The 14,436-nt window shown below is 33.7% G+C and overlaps 1 protein-coding gene across 4 annotated transcripts in view; it reads left to right on the top strand.

Annotated features, from left to right (window-relative positions):
* Positions 1-14,436, top strand: part of PTBP2 (polypyrimidine tract binding protein 2) — a 94,122-nt gene that overhangs the window by 72,610 nt on the left and 7,076 nt on the right. For 2 of the 4 annotated variants that reach the window (XM_032423062.1, XM_032423058.1), the window contains exons 9-11: positions 11,872-12,011; positions 13,468-13,501; positions 13,919-14,011. In XM_032423062.1, the coding sequence (XP_032278953.1) occupies positions 11,872-12,011; positions 13,468-13,501; positions 13,919-14,011 (267 nt within the window). Of the gene's footprint in view, positions 1-11,856; positions 12,012-13,467; positions 13,502-13,918; positions 14,012-14,436 lie in introns of all 4 variants that reach the window. The other 2 variants (XM_032423047.1, XM_032423038.1) reach the window with 1 other exon arrangement.

Here is a 14,436-nt window from a genome sequence, read left to right as displayed (position 1 = left end):
AGGGTCAGAGGGAGAAGCAGACTCCCTGCCGAGCAGGGAGCCCGATGACTAATTTTTAAACCAGTGTATGAATGGGTACAGCCTAGCTTCTTCCCAGTACTGCTTTAAACTCTAGAAACTGTAGGTTGCCTCCAGGTTCTGATAGCCCCAGAGTGATTTGAGATAGTGACTTCAGTCCAGAAGTGAGCTGTTTTTTGTTTATTAATGTAATAATCATTTTTTATTTTGGTCTTAGCCAGTGGTTCAAAAAAGGGAATGGGTAGTGGATAAGGGACTAAACAGAGTTAATTAAAATTTAGATCTGTTTCAAGAAGGAATTCATCCCCCTAAAATAAAGAACCAGGAAGCATTAGTATTTCCTTACTAAATACCACTAGAATATAAATCACTCCTCTCTTGTAGTTAATTGTGAGAGGAAAAAAAAATGATCTACAGATACGAGTGTGAGTTTTCTCAAAGGATTAAAATCCCTTAGGTGATGTTTTCCTTGTATCCATGTGTATGTGTAGTCTGTTTATAGTTTTTAAATATGATTCTATAGGATGTGCAATAAAAACAAACATCTTTTGTGAAACATTGGTATCTTATATATGCTATTTCAGTAGAGTGATGAGGGGGGAACTGCAAAGCTAGACTAATTGGAAATTAATTAGTATGTAGCAGTGAGCTAATAGAGCAGTATTCATATGTTTTCTTATATTTAAATGATGCCTATGTTTTCCCATGTGTGTTTTTAGAAAATAAGATATTCATTCATTGTTGTCTTTTAGATATTATTTAATAAATTAGGGTGTTTCAGTATCCTCCAAGGTGAATGCCATTTGGAAATTCTTATTTGTTTTTCTGCTGAGCCATTCAATAGCCACAGAGCTTAGGAAGAACAAAATTACCACCTGGTATTTTCATGAATTTATAAGGCTACTTTCAGTTAATTACTGTGATATGTAGGCCATTAAGTAGACTTTTCTAAAAAGAAATGCTGGTCAAAATGAGTCTTAAGGATACTTTATACCAGTTTCTAAAAGGTGGGGTCTTTTAGATGATTGGTATAGATAGAAGGGATTAGCTGTTTTTTTCCTACCACTATTTGTTTTCCCTATAAAAATTTGGCTCCACTGTCGAAATGCCTAGATCTTTTGGGGGTAATTCCTGTGATAGGAATAAATATTTAGAAAATTACTAGTTTAAAAGGAGTTACTTGGGTGCCACCTTAATTGCTACAGTTCTTCATATATTGTATAGCAAAAACACATGAAATACTATGGCTTAGAATGAAATTGTCTCAGTGCCTGGAACCAAAAGGTTGTCTGATGCATATGGATACTAATCACTAGCCATTTCTTGAATATGTATTAAGTGCCCACATCATTCTTAGCCCTTGTGAGTTATCCTCACATTATCCCTAAATGAAGTTATTCTTATTGTCCCCCACTTCATAGATTTAGAAACTGGGACACAAAAAGATTAGCAGTTTGCTCATATTCCCATAATTAGTGAGTGGCTGAGATAGGCATTCTGGCAGTCTGGCTCCAAAGTTCATGCTCCTAACAAACAATTGAATAAAATATACTGTAGATAGCTGGGCCTTTTAGCCTGTTTCCTTTTCCCCTATAGAGTTAATGATAGAACAATGTCATACATGTAGTAAATATGTAAGTCCTATAATTTTAATTTTCCCCCATATACTAATTCTTTTTTCACCATATACTAAGGTGTTTTCTTTTGCCAAGACAGATTGTTTTTTTGTTGCCAAGTCCATTCAGTGTTTAACCTGATTATTATGATTGAAAAATCAAAAGTATTGTTCATATGTCCCTTCAAAATTGAATCCATAATAGAGATGTATATATAACACGCAAACCAAAATATAGTAAACTGAGTTTATATTTTTACGTTTTCACAAAATGTACATTAAAACTTAAAAACTAAAATCTTAATTTTAACAAAGCCCTAATCTATAATATCCCATTATAAGATTGCGTTATAGCAAAGAAAATTATGTTCATAAAATCAGACTGAATAATTCATCTAATACAGATGCATTTGCAAGTCATCGTCCAACAAAAACTAAAACAATTACAAATACACAAACATTCTAGAAGTATTTCCTAGAAATATTAAACTACATAGATTTTTAGAGTGTATCACTGAATGCCATAACATTAAAAATTTTTTTAAAAGCCATATAATTAGAAAAGCAGTATTTTATCATGTTCAGTGTATCATATTTTTGGTCAGAAGTCACATGAAAATACCTGTACTAACTCACTGTCCTATAACTTTGGCTTTCTCATTTCATTTCTGTTTTAACATGTAAGAAGTAAGAAACTATAGAAGTTAAGTTGAAACTTCTCCACGTGTGCATTCTTAGAAAATGAGTTCTTTGGATTATTGAACTATCCTCCATTTTGCTATGGCTGAATTTTTAAAATATTAATTTCTCATTCTTTAAAATATTATTTTAGAAAAGAAGTAATGAGCTGAGATAGAATTGTTCATTTACAATACCTGTCAATGGATAAAATTTTAACTTCTAAATCATAAATTAACTTGAAGCAATAACCTTTAGAGAGTTTAACTCTTTGAGTCCTTTTTAAATAATATTTGAATGAATGTGTGTTGAATAATTTTTGTTTTCTTGGTAAGGGAAATGTGTTGGTGGTAGTTGCATACTTTGGAAGTATAATGGGCCACAGGTGTGATATGAACATTAGAAGAAATAAGGTTACCATGTCGGTGTATATTTACTTATTCCCCAGCATTCTCAAATAGGATAAGCTTATTCCTGTAGGGCTAAAATGTTATTCATAGACTGCCTTTTAACTATCCAGGGTAAAATCTTCATATAAAGTTCTTAATGGATGATCACATAGCCTTTGCTTGAAATATCTGTTAGGTTCACCCATTATATTGTTCTCAGGTATAGTTTTAAGAAATTTTATTTACTTTCATTTTCAAGACAGTCTGTCAGATATTTGAATTTATTCTAGTGTTACTGTTCATATTTTTCAGGCTAAACAGCCTGAATTCAGTAGTAACCAACGCTAGCCTTTGGATATAAAAGGTAGGTTTAAATTAAATCAGACTGTAGATTCTAATTTGAAAAAGTGTTGGTTTTTAAGAGTTGACAGTTATATAGTATGGCTGAAACAAAGAAAAGCCTTTCTAAAGTATGTTACTGCTGCTTCTGTAATTGATAGAATAATAACTGTGTTCGTGACCACAGTATAAAATGTGCCTCTATCTAAAGCAGGTGAAAATTAGGTAGAAGATTTTCACTAGTTCCTCTAAAGATACACGAAAACAATAGGTAACATATAGGAAATCTCATTTCAATTCTTCTCTTGATCTTTTTCCCCCTGAGTTCTTTCTAACTTCATTATTTTGCTTCCCTTTTAGCTTCTATACTTTTTTTTTTCCTGTTGATCTTGATTTCAATTTAACGGTGTTACTCTCTGAGTTTACCTTTCCTCTGAGCCCCATTTTCTAGATATTTCTGAAAGCCTTGTTAAGTAATTGCCATGAGCATTTCATACCTCTGAACAGATTCTGCCTCACCTCAGTGGCATCCTCGTTAATTCATTCATTGAATTATTCAGCGTTCATTTTAGCACTGTGCTAGGCACTTCAGGGATTCAGAAGGTTTCTGTTGTGTAATCTGGTTTACAGTCTGGTGGAGGCAGCAAACATCTGAGTAGCTCTAATGTGAGGCAAAATGAAATCTGTAATAGAGTTGGTGTCATATTAGAACAAAATGAAATGTCTAATGAGACTCATTATCTGAAGGAGAAATTGGGAGGGTTTTATGGGCCAAAGGCCATTTGATTTGGATATGAATAAGAATAAAAAACAGCATGAGCAGATGTGATAAAGTATATATCATGTTTAGGGAGTGACAAGCATTCAGTTATTAACAAGCCATATTGGAGACTGGAGACTATTAATGTCTAAATAAGATGTAGTTGTGAATCTAAACCGGGGACATGAAATGAGAATGAAGAGAAACAAATATGGAAAAAATTAAACAAAAGTAATAGTTACTTCATGGAACACTACATCAAAAACTAATGATGTAATGTATGGTGAGTAACATAATAAAAAATAAAAAAAAAGTAATAGTATTTGGCATCTTATTGATATGAGTACTTATGAATAATTAAACTTGGGGAGAAGTCCGCTAGACAGTAGGAAATTCTGCCTACCACTTGGACAATAGTTCCATGAGCTTGTGAATTTGGAGAACAGATGTGTGATATTTTAAAAGCTTGGCTTACAGTTCTTCAGGTATAAGAGGGCAAGAGGATTAATGACTTGAAATTAAAATTGAAACTTAAGCAGTGCACATTTATATTGTGGGAAAAATTAAGAAATTGAGGAATTAGATAAATAGGATTAAAATTATGAGAGTGGGTGTAAATCAAATTATAATGGATTAAGGTTATAAATATGATAAGAAAGCATTTATTACTCTTTGAAGAAGTGTGCTATAAAAAAAGGAAAGAGAAATGGAATGGTAATTGAGTAAAACAGGGCCGGGGGAAAAATGTTTGCATTGAGGAACTATGCATAATCGAATGGGCTCCAAATCCAGATGTCCTGAGTTCAAAATCTGTGTTAGCTTCACTGTCTTGGCCTCCACATTTGTAATGGATGTAATGACAGTGTTACAAGGCTATTGTGAGGATTAAATGTGTTAGTAAGTGCAGTTTGTATAGTGCTTGGATTATAATGAATGCTCATTTCGTATTAACTAGTATTTTTTGTGGGCTTTTTTGAAGACTTATTTATTTTAGCATGAGTCGGAGGGGGAGAAGAAGAAGGAGAGAGAATCTCAAGCAGACTCCTTGTTGAGTGTGGAGCCTGACACATGGCTTGATCTCAAGACTCTGAGATCAGGACCTGAGCTGAGACCAAGAGTTGGACGCTTAACCAACTGTGCCACCCACACACCCCTAGTATTTGTTTTTAAGGCTAGCTTAAGTCCTAGAATTGATTGTAGAGGATTGGATCTAGAGTATAGTGAAAATGCTGGAGCCTAAAAAAATAAAAAAGTACTTGATTAGGATCATTGTGAGAACTAGAAGGGATTATTATCAAGCTCACATAGAAATATGGGGGGGGGGGCGGTGGAATGTAGGGGCAGAGCTGGGGCCAGAACTGAAGTCATCAGCTATGTAGTCCATATTCTTTCTTCTCACCATTCTATGTTTTTATGAAGAAAGGGAAAAGGGGGAAACAGATGAAAAAAGGGAGTACTTTTGAAGTTGGTTGAAAAATTTGAGGAAATTCTGATCTCATTATTAGACTTTCTGAACATACCAAGATTGAGAGTGGGATGTGGGGCTTAAGTCTGATGGGTTTGTAGGGAACCCTTGCAGATAGACTTGGATATCAGCTAATGTTAAATACCAAAATCTTTATGGAATCAGTTTTGGGGTGTGTATGTGTGTTTTCACTGTAGTGCTCACTACAGCAGCACATATACTAAAATTGGAATGTTTTCACTCTAATACTTACCCAGATGAAAGCTTAGCCAAAATACAAGATGGATTTATCCATGTGTGGCATTGAAGAACATCAAAAAAACACTTAGGCTACATTGTAAAGTTAAGCCAAGGAAAAATAGAAAGGGAACTAGTCAACATAGAGGCCAAAAGTGGATTCAGTAATTGTATGGAGTAGGAGAATTGAGAAAGATGGAAGAATGAAGTCAGGAAAGGGGATTTTAAATATTGGAAAAAGAGAAAAATCAAAGATGTAGCAAGAGAAGTTGCTAAAATGGATTGGTATAGTAAAAATTGTCAAAGAAGTTTTAAAAAAATTGTGAACCAAGGGTATTTGCTGTATCACAAGATGATGATGGGCTGGGAGAGAAGGAGGAAATAAAGCCAGGTGCTAAAGTCTTTCTGTGATGAGAGAAAATGTTCCAGTGACCTGATGGTTGTTTTAATGAGAAATGATTGGTTGCAGAATCTGTCTTAATTGATGGTGGTAGAACTGCAGTACGAAAGCAACATTGGGTGGTAGGGTAGAAATGATGAATAATGCATCCTTTTTCCTTCCTTTGGGGAAGGGTTTAGGGAGATAAAAATGACTTTGAGAGGGTTATAAGAAAAGTTTCATTAGGATAAAGCAAGCTTTTAATTAAAAAGTTTCTCTAAGGAACACATTGAATAAAAATGTAGTTGTTAATGGTAGAAAAGAGAATGGATTCCAGCAGGCAAAATAAGGAATTGAAAGGAAGGTGGTAGAAGAGGAGGAATGGATTGTTTCAGGAAAGAATACCGTTTGTCATTCTTGTCAAAAGTGAAAGTTTCAGTTTCAAATCAGGAAATAAAATGTAAAAAACTGCCCTCCCCACCCAAGACCCTATACTTGATGAATTAGAAAGGGCCTCAAAGTCCCACCCCCTATCCTCTCTTCAGTAGTATGTGAGACAACTACCAGATGTCTTGAACCAGAGTAAAGAAGTTTTAGATTGGGAAATGAAGGGATAAAACAAATTCTGTATCTTTAAAAATCATGGATAAAATTGTCATAGTCAACAGGAGCTTAAGGAGACATGACTAAATGTAATATGGGATCCTGGAACAATAAAGGATATTAGATGCACACCAAGGAGGTCTGGCAAAGTATGGACTTTAGTTAATAATAATATATCAATATTGGCTGATTAATTGCAGCAACTATACTATACTAATGTAAGATGTTAATAATAGAGGGAGAAGGAAGTACCCAGGTTATATAGGAACTCTGTAGAATCTTCAGTTTTTCTGTAAATCTAAAACATAAATCTTACTAAAAATCATAGATAAATTTGTAAATGATTTAAAGTAAGTTAACAAAAAGTTTTCATTCTTCTGAACAAGATTAAGGATGTCTATGTGACCTTAAGGGAAGAGGGACAGGTAAGTAAGTTATATCCCTTCATCCCACTGGACTTTGTATCCTATACATGGCTGTGTGTTCATCCATTTCAGTGGAGTAAGGGTTAGTAATAATAATGTGTCAGAACTAACATGAGCAATTTATAAAATTGCCGAGTCACTCAAAATGTCTGGGTGGCCCACCTGATGAAGATCATTTCACATGGAAAGTATCCCTGTGATACCTTTGTATGGCAGTTTATGAAGCTCTTCAACATTATTTTGTTATAACAGTCCTGGAAGTAGAACAGGTATTTTTGATCTCTCATCATCAACATGCATTAATAATCTTTTTTTCCAGCATACCTACTGCCTTAGCTAAAGATGTAAATCATTAAAATTACAGCCAAAAATAATTTGCTGGAGCCAAATGTATGTAACATGTTTTATACTATTTTTACAAAGGGAAGATGGTAAATTTATTGACTTACAGCTAGGAGTTAATATGAAAAATACAATACAGAATTTTTCAGAATTTATTATTATGGTATAAATATTTCATGATGCACTATTTTGTAGGTTGTTTTTATTGTAGAAGACATTTAGGTTAAACCTAAATTTTTTTTTCTTAGTTGACAGTAATTTTTCAGAGAAGAGCATACTGAGAGAAATTGTAGAATCTTTCATTAGAGGCTTTAAAAGTCCAGTAAAAACTCAAGACTAATTCCAGGGATTTAGAACTGTGTAAAGATGGCTTAAATAGCTTTTCTAAGTTATCAGTCTGGGGGGGGGGGGGCGGCGGTGGAGAGGAAATAGTGGAAGAAAAGTACATGCTAGTGGCATCAAGGACAGTGACTGCCCTAATCTCTTAAAGTACTTTCACACCATACTCTGGGCTTCCTAAAATGAAGAAAAATGACTTGGTAGAATGAAGGGGGGGGGGAAATCGGAGGGGGAGACGAACCATGAGAGACTATGGACTCTGAGAAACAAACTGAGGGTTCTAGAGGGGAGGGAGTTGGGGGGATGGGTTAGCCTGGTGATGGGTATTAAAGAGAGCACGTACTGAATGGAGCACTGGGTGTTACATGCAAACAATGAATCATGGAACACTACATCAAAAACTAATGATGTAATGTATGGTGATTAACATAATAAAATTTAAAAAAAAAGAATATATCATAACCTGAGACACTAGCACAGTGACCCAGATTATAAAATGGATAGGTGATAATAAATGGAAAAGTGGGGAGACATGAAGTAGCTTTTGGATAGTAGTAGCAACAGTGGGGATCTCACAGCTTACATTCCACTTTTTGCTCAGCTTCCCGGGAAACTACCTCCATACTAGGAAGGAGGTAAATTGCATCTCATTTGAGCCCATTTCTCAGTAGAAAATTTGCAGTCTTATTGTTACTTAAAGTGCAGTGTTGTTAATAAAAGATGACATTTCCTGGCATTAAAAAAAAAAAAAGTCTTGCAGATCTGTCGCACTAAGACTCCAGCCTGGACTTTTAATTTTCAGTTACTATTTTAAATTAATTTCAGTTTTCTTTTAATTCTCAGTGATCATTTTTCCGTAAGTCTTGATGTTTTAAATAATTTTGTGCCACCAAGTTACCTACCTTCATTGTAAAACCCAGATTTCAACAAGAAATGTATTTCAAAAACAGTTGTCTTGAATATTTAAAGTTTCTTAGAACAAATTTTCTATCACCTTTGAATATTTTGGTGAAGTTTTCATGAGATTGTTGAATTGTATACATTGTAGAGATGTATTTCAGAAGAAGCTTTTCTGCAAAAATGAAGTATTAAGCTTAGACTGTCGTGTTTAGATTGATATATCAAATTTAGGTAGATTGGTATTTTATATTTCATGAATTAATAATTTTCCTTGAAATGTCAACAGGGAAAGATGAGTAATAGATGACTTAGAACTTAATTTTGGAAGTGTCAGTAGTGTGTAATCTATCTGCATGTCTAACATTCATACTCTCTTATAGCATTTTCTTTGAAATGAATAAATGTATTTTTTTAATTCCTTAGTATTTCTTAATCTCATATGTACAAAATATCATACCAAGTATAATGGCAGTGGTTCACAAAATACCTAGAGATCTCTTGGACTCTAACAAAGTCAAAACTATATTCATGACAATACTAAAATATTGTCTTTTGACTCTTACTCTCACCTAGCATACATTACTCTGAAGGCTAATAGAATATGGGATCATGTGTTCTTGTTCTTTTTAAAACAGTTCTTGGTTTTTATTTCTGATATGTTGAATATCAGTTGATATAATCCAAATAAACAAAAGGTCTTTGTGGTCCTCAGTAATTTCTGAGTTTACTGTAAAGGGGTCCTGAGACCAAAAAGATTGAGAACTTTTTCAGTGTGGGGATACAAAGTTCAAGACAATTCTATTAAATAGGAGTATTTTAATAAACAGAAGATGGCGGTAAGAGTCAAGAGATGGACAGGGAAATGCTAGGGATTTAGGAAATTGGTTAGATTAATTTTGGTATCTAATTATAATTAGTTGTTCAGTTAAATTATTTTGGTTTAGTGGGCCCTGAAAATTGTTTGTCTGGTAGAATTGGAAATGAAACCAGAAATTAAACTGATTTAATTTTTTATTGTGGACAAAAGCTGCTGAAATGTCTTTCTTTAATGGATTAAAAAAAAACCTTTATTCTTAAAGGAATTTGAGGATTGATACTGAACTTTTTTCTTCTGCATGCCATGTATTGTTGTTGGTGTTTGTTTTGGGCCACCGACTGGAACCCATTAAGACCAAGAAACTTAACAGAATTTTAAGTTACTTTTTCCACTGAAGAGTAGCAAATTAAAGGCAGGGAAACAAGGGAATGATTTGACAATGTAATGCCTACATCTGGAGTTTCTGCCACCAATTATTGAATAATTGTGTTATCAACTTTAGTTGAATGCTATGTACATTGAGCCACAACTATCTGAAAAATACTTTCAAGGAATGATAATTAAAGGAGGAGGGGGAGAGGTCATTTTCATTGGCAGCAAATTAAGATATCCATTGAATATTTAATGGAAACAACCTATAAAGTATAATGAGAGCTACAGTATTTAATATGGGGAAGTTTGAAATGCTGTAGAATAGTTGGTTGCAAAGGTCCACCACACTGGTGGATCCAAAAAGGCATCAAAGACTACTAAAGACATGAGAAGTTTTTATTTTAAAATTAGATACTTGTTCCTGGGTTTTACTTTTAAAATAAAAAAGGATGAAAAATAAATAATAAATACATAAAATGGATGAGCGGATGGAACAGGATTGGCCATGAGTGCCATGAGTTAATACTTTTTTAAACCAGTGTGATGGGTGTGTGGGGTTTGTTATTCTAGTCTCTCTTTTTTTTTAATGTTGGATATTTTCCATAACAAAGAGTAAAATATAAAAAAGAAAATGGAGAAGTAAGAAAAAGGGGGAATCTGGAAAAGTGGGCCAAAAGCACTAAAGCTCATCCACAAAAAGATTGAAAAAAATATTATTCCACTATTGAACTGCTCAGAGAGAAGAGAGAAAAAGAAATTGGAGGGAGGGGCGCCTGGGTGGCTCAGTCTTTAAGCATCTGCCTTCAGCTCAGGTCATAATCCCAGGGTCCTGGGATTGAGCCCCCTCATAGGGCTCCCTGCTGGGCAGGAAGCCTGCTTCTCCCTCTCCCACTCCCCCTTGCTTGTGTTCCCTCTCTCGCTGTCTCTCTCTGTCAAAAAAATAAAATCTTAAAAAAAAAGGGAAAAAATTTGTAAGTCAAACTGCAGATATTAAGAATTGTGACTCTTAACCCTTCAGACTGTCAATGAAATCAGTTTCTATAAAGTAAAAAGATTAAAAAAAAAAAAAAAAACCTTGGCTAAAATATTAAGAGATCTGAAACCAAAGGCAACATCACATCCTTATGACATACACAAGAAGGCTGGTGGAAAGAGAAAAGAAGAAATAGAATATGAACTTAACGGGACAACAGTACTAAGGGCCATTTCTATCCAGGTATGTCATGATTTAACTTCATGTAGGTTGGATGTTTCCTTTTTCATGGGAAGGAGAAAAATATAATTAATTAGTGAACTAGTATTTATTGAGATATAAACTAGAATGGAAGAATTGAAGGGAGGGAAGGATTTTGAGTTTATTCTTGAATAAGATGGTGAGACAAAATTCTCTCTAGAATAAATGACTGGCATATCTTAAAGATGATAGAAGAATAGTAAGACTGGAAAATAGAACATTTGAAATAAGGAAATGTTAAAACTGGTAGGCAAAAGGTAGGAAAAGACTGAAAGAGAAAGCTTGCGTGTTAACAGTGACATTTTCTCAGTCTTTCTACTGGGGAAATGTTGTGTTTGAGAAATTTGTTGTGTTCATTATGACTACTTGAGTGTGAAATTAAGGCAAATAAACTTTGGTAAGATTTTCTTTAGGTCATTTGAATGAATTAAATAATGAATGATGTGTTCCAGGTGATATGTCTCCAAGAACTGAAGAACTTACTATATTTGTTTCATAAACTGTAATTGTCTGATTTCAAGTATGAGTTTATGAAGAAGATAGCACTTGTATAACAATGTGTTGAGTTATTGTTGAAGATATTTATTTTAGATGTGCCTTCTTGCTATAAACCATGGAAGTGAATTTTTCAAGTTTCTGACTTAGAAATATCATATTCTTTATGCTTTGTTTGCTTTTCCATAGGAAATGGAATATTATATATTTAATTTTTTAGCATACTACAGGTATGTACCTTAGCCCTAATATTTAATGATTTCATTGAAACCAGTTAATTTTCTCTAATTACTACATTATCAGCAAACCATTTTTCTAAATGTTATAAAAATTAACTTTCAGGAACCATTTGGAATGGTCAGCCCTAAGCCATGCAGCCATCGTGCTTAAATTGGTTTTTGTAAACGACTTGTGTGTGTTTCGTAAAATATGCTTTATTTTAAAATTAGGGCTTCCTGTTGCAGCTGTTCCAGGAGCTCTGAGTCCTTTGGCTATTCCAAATGCTGCTGCAGCAGCTGCTGCAGCTGCTGCTGGCCGAGTGGGTATGCCTGGAGTCTCAGCTGGTGGCAATACAGTCCTGTTGGTTAGCAATTTAAATGAAGAGGTTAGTAAAATAATTTTCTAATGTTTATTCTTTAACTCCATTTCATTTGTGAAAGTTTCTCATGTTTATTTCATTTTGCACTTGCCTTTCTTTTTATGTACATTCATTAGTCAAAGTATTTTCTGTATGTTTCTACTTCTGAATAAAATCTATGTACTTGTTTAGGTAATATTTCCTTAGACAGTCATATCTCTTTATATATATATAATTATTATTATTATTTTTAACCTAACTACCTATTTTTCCTAAGAAAAATATGGTGAAGTACTAAAGTATGGCTTTTTCTTTTTGTTGTTCTCAAAGGCAAATGTGATCTAATTTGCAGATTTAATTGTAAAACAATTTTGTTCTTTGCCTTTTCTAATTATTTGCTTGTTCATTTCATGCTTATGTGTCATTGCATTTTTTTAAATCTTATTTTATGTGAACTACTCTAATACATTTTTCTTTGAAGGTTCTTCCAAAGATCTTGACGAGGCACTCTTCCAGTCTTTCTTAGTAATTTTTTCTTTGCAGTTATTAGTCATTGTCTTCTAAAAATATTTTTCAACTTTATCCCCTCCCCCCCTTGTTAAATAAAATTTATTGCTGAGTTATTTTCTTTAGTTGTACATTTTATGTCTGGTATATTTTATTTTGATTGCTATGAAAGCTGGTATGAAATGTGGGAAGCTCAATGTATCAGTTTACAATGTCTAATTTGAATATTTGTTTCATTTTTAATTGGCCTCTGTTAATACGAACATTAAGCTTATTTTATCATTTAATACTGTTGTCATTCACAGTTCTGCATGCTAAAATGTTTGAATCAGAGTGCCTTTGTTTTTCTTTTAAGAATTTTGCCTGCATTTCATAACCAGCCATGCTTATGCAGTTAAAGTTCAAAGTTTAAAATTCCTGTGCATGCTTTCCTTCCCTATGTTGAGATGAAATGCTGTAATTTACTCTTTGATATAGATGTACTTTACCCATATTTGTCTTGGATGACTACATTTTACTCAGTTTTTCTTGTACAGTACATAAACCAACCATTTTCTGACCAAATTCCTGCATTTCCTATGTACTGACCTATATTTTATTTTTTTTTTGTTCCCCAATTCCTTATTTTTTTCTTCTGCATTGCTGTTTCCCTTCCCCATTTCATCCTTTTCCCCTGTGTGTTCACCTTCCCTTTCCTTGTCTTTTCCCAAATGCCCATTCCCTTCCCTGTCTTATCCTTTATTTTCCTTGTCCTTGTCTTCATTCCCTGTCTCCATTCCCTATGTTCATGCTTCTGTGCTTGAACAAATGTTCCTCGGACCAACTTGCCCCAATTAACCGCCTTGAACCATGATCCATGACCACCTCACCATTCTGCGGGAACCACCCTTCGTTATGGATGATCTGTTCATCTCCGCTCTTCCTCGACTCTTCTCTCTTCTTGTCTTACGCTGCTTGCTCTTCTCTCCTTCTAAAGATGGTTACGCCCCAAAGTCTGTTTACCCTCTTCGGTATGTTATTGTTAGCACTATACTTTTATTATTGATTTGATTTTTGTTTCACCTTAATTCTTATTTGTAGCTAGCACTTTGGCTTAAAGTTGAATAGTAAATCTTTTGCTATTTTTCTTTGCTATTTAAAACTCTCCATAGACACAAAATTTGTTTTAATGCATGCTGATTTATTTTGCATGGTCTTTAATTTAATATCATTCACATAGCTTTGAGGGTTTATCAAAAATTATTCTTTTCAAAATTCACTGTTCAAAATCTTGATCTTCTTTATTCATTTGTGAGAATGATGAGTTTGAATGAGTGATCATGTTGATGTCTGAATGTTTCATTAATATGTCAGAAAGATAATCTTCAGCTGACTTGCATATAAAATTAATTCCATTTTTGGATTACCTCTCTGTGGCTCCAAAAAAGGTGTTTATGGAGATGTGCAGCGTGTGAAGATTTTGTATAATAAGAAAGACAGTGCTCTGATACAGATGGCTGATGGAAACCAATCACAACTTGGTAAGATTAAACTTGTATGTTAGCTGTACATCTTTAAATCTGAATCTGTTAATAAAAACAAACCCCTTTATGGCAGTAAGAAAACTTTTTTTTTCATAGCCAGGCTCAAAATGTCATGTTAATTTTCATATTTTAATGTATTTATACATGATGAACATGTTTGCATATTCTGCTGTCCTCTTACCAATCCTCAAGTACAATCTAATGGAAAACGGTTTGGGCTCCAGTTTCACATAATAATGATAGCGTTTATATTAAAGATCTTTAGTGTTTTTCTTTCCTGGTTACTCTCTATAATAGAAGTTAACTGTTCATATAGTCTAAGGAATCCTAATTTTAATTATTCTAAGTATTTGTCTAAACTTAGTAATGGAAAGAGTCACATGGAAAATGTATTTTAGAGATACCAGGTTTTTACAAAATGA

Source organism: Phoca vitulina, unplaced genomic scaffold, assembly GCF_004348235.1.
Source record: "Phoca vitulina isolate PV1807 unplaced genomic scaffold, GSC_HSeal_1.0 scaffold2, whole genome shotgun sequence".
Lineage (NCBI taxonomy): Eukaryota > Metazoa > Chordata > Mammalia > Carnivora > Phocidae > Phoca > Phoca vitulina.
The sequence above is the reverse complement of the archived record's forward strand: the minus strand, read 5'-3'. Positions and strand labels throughout refer to the sequence as shown.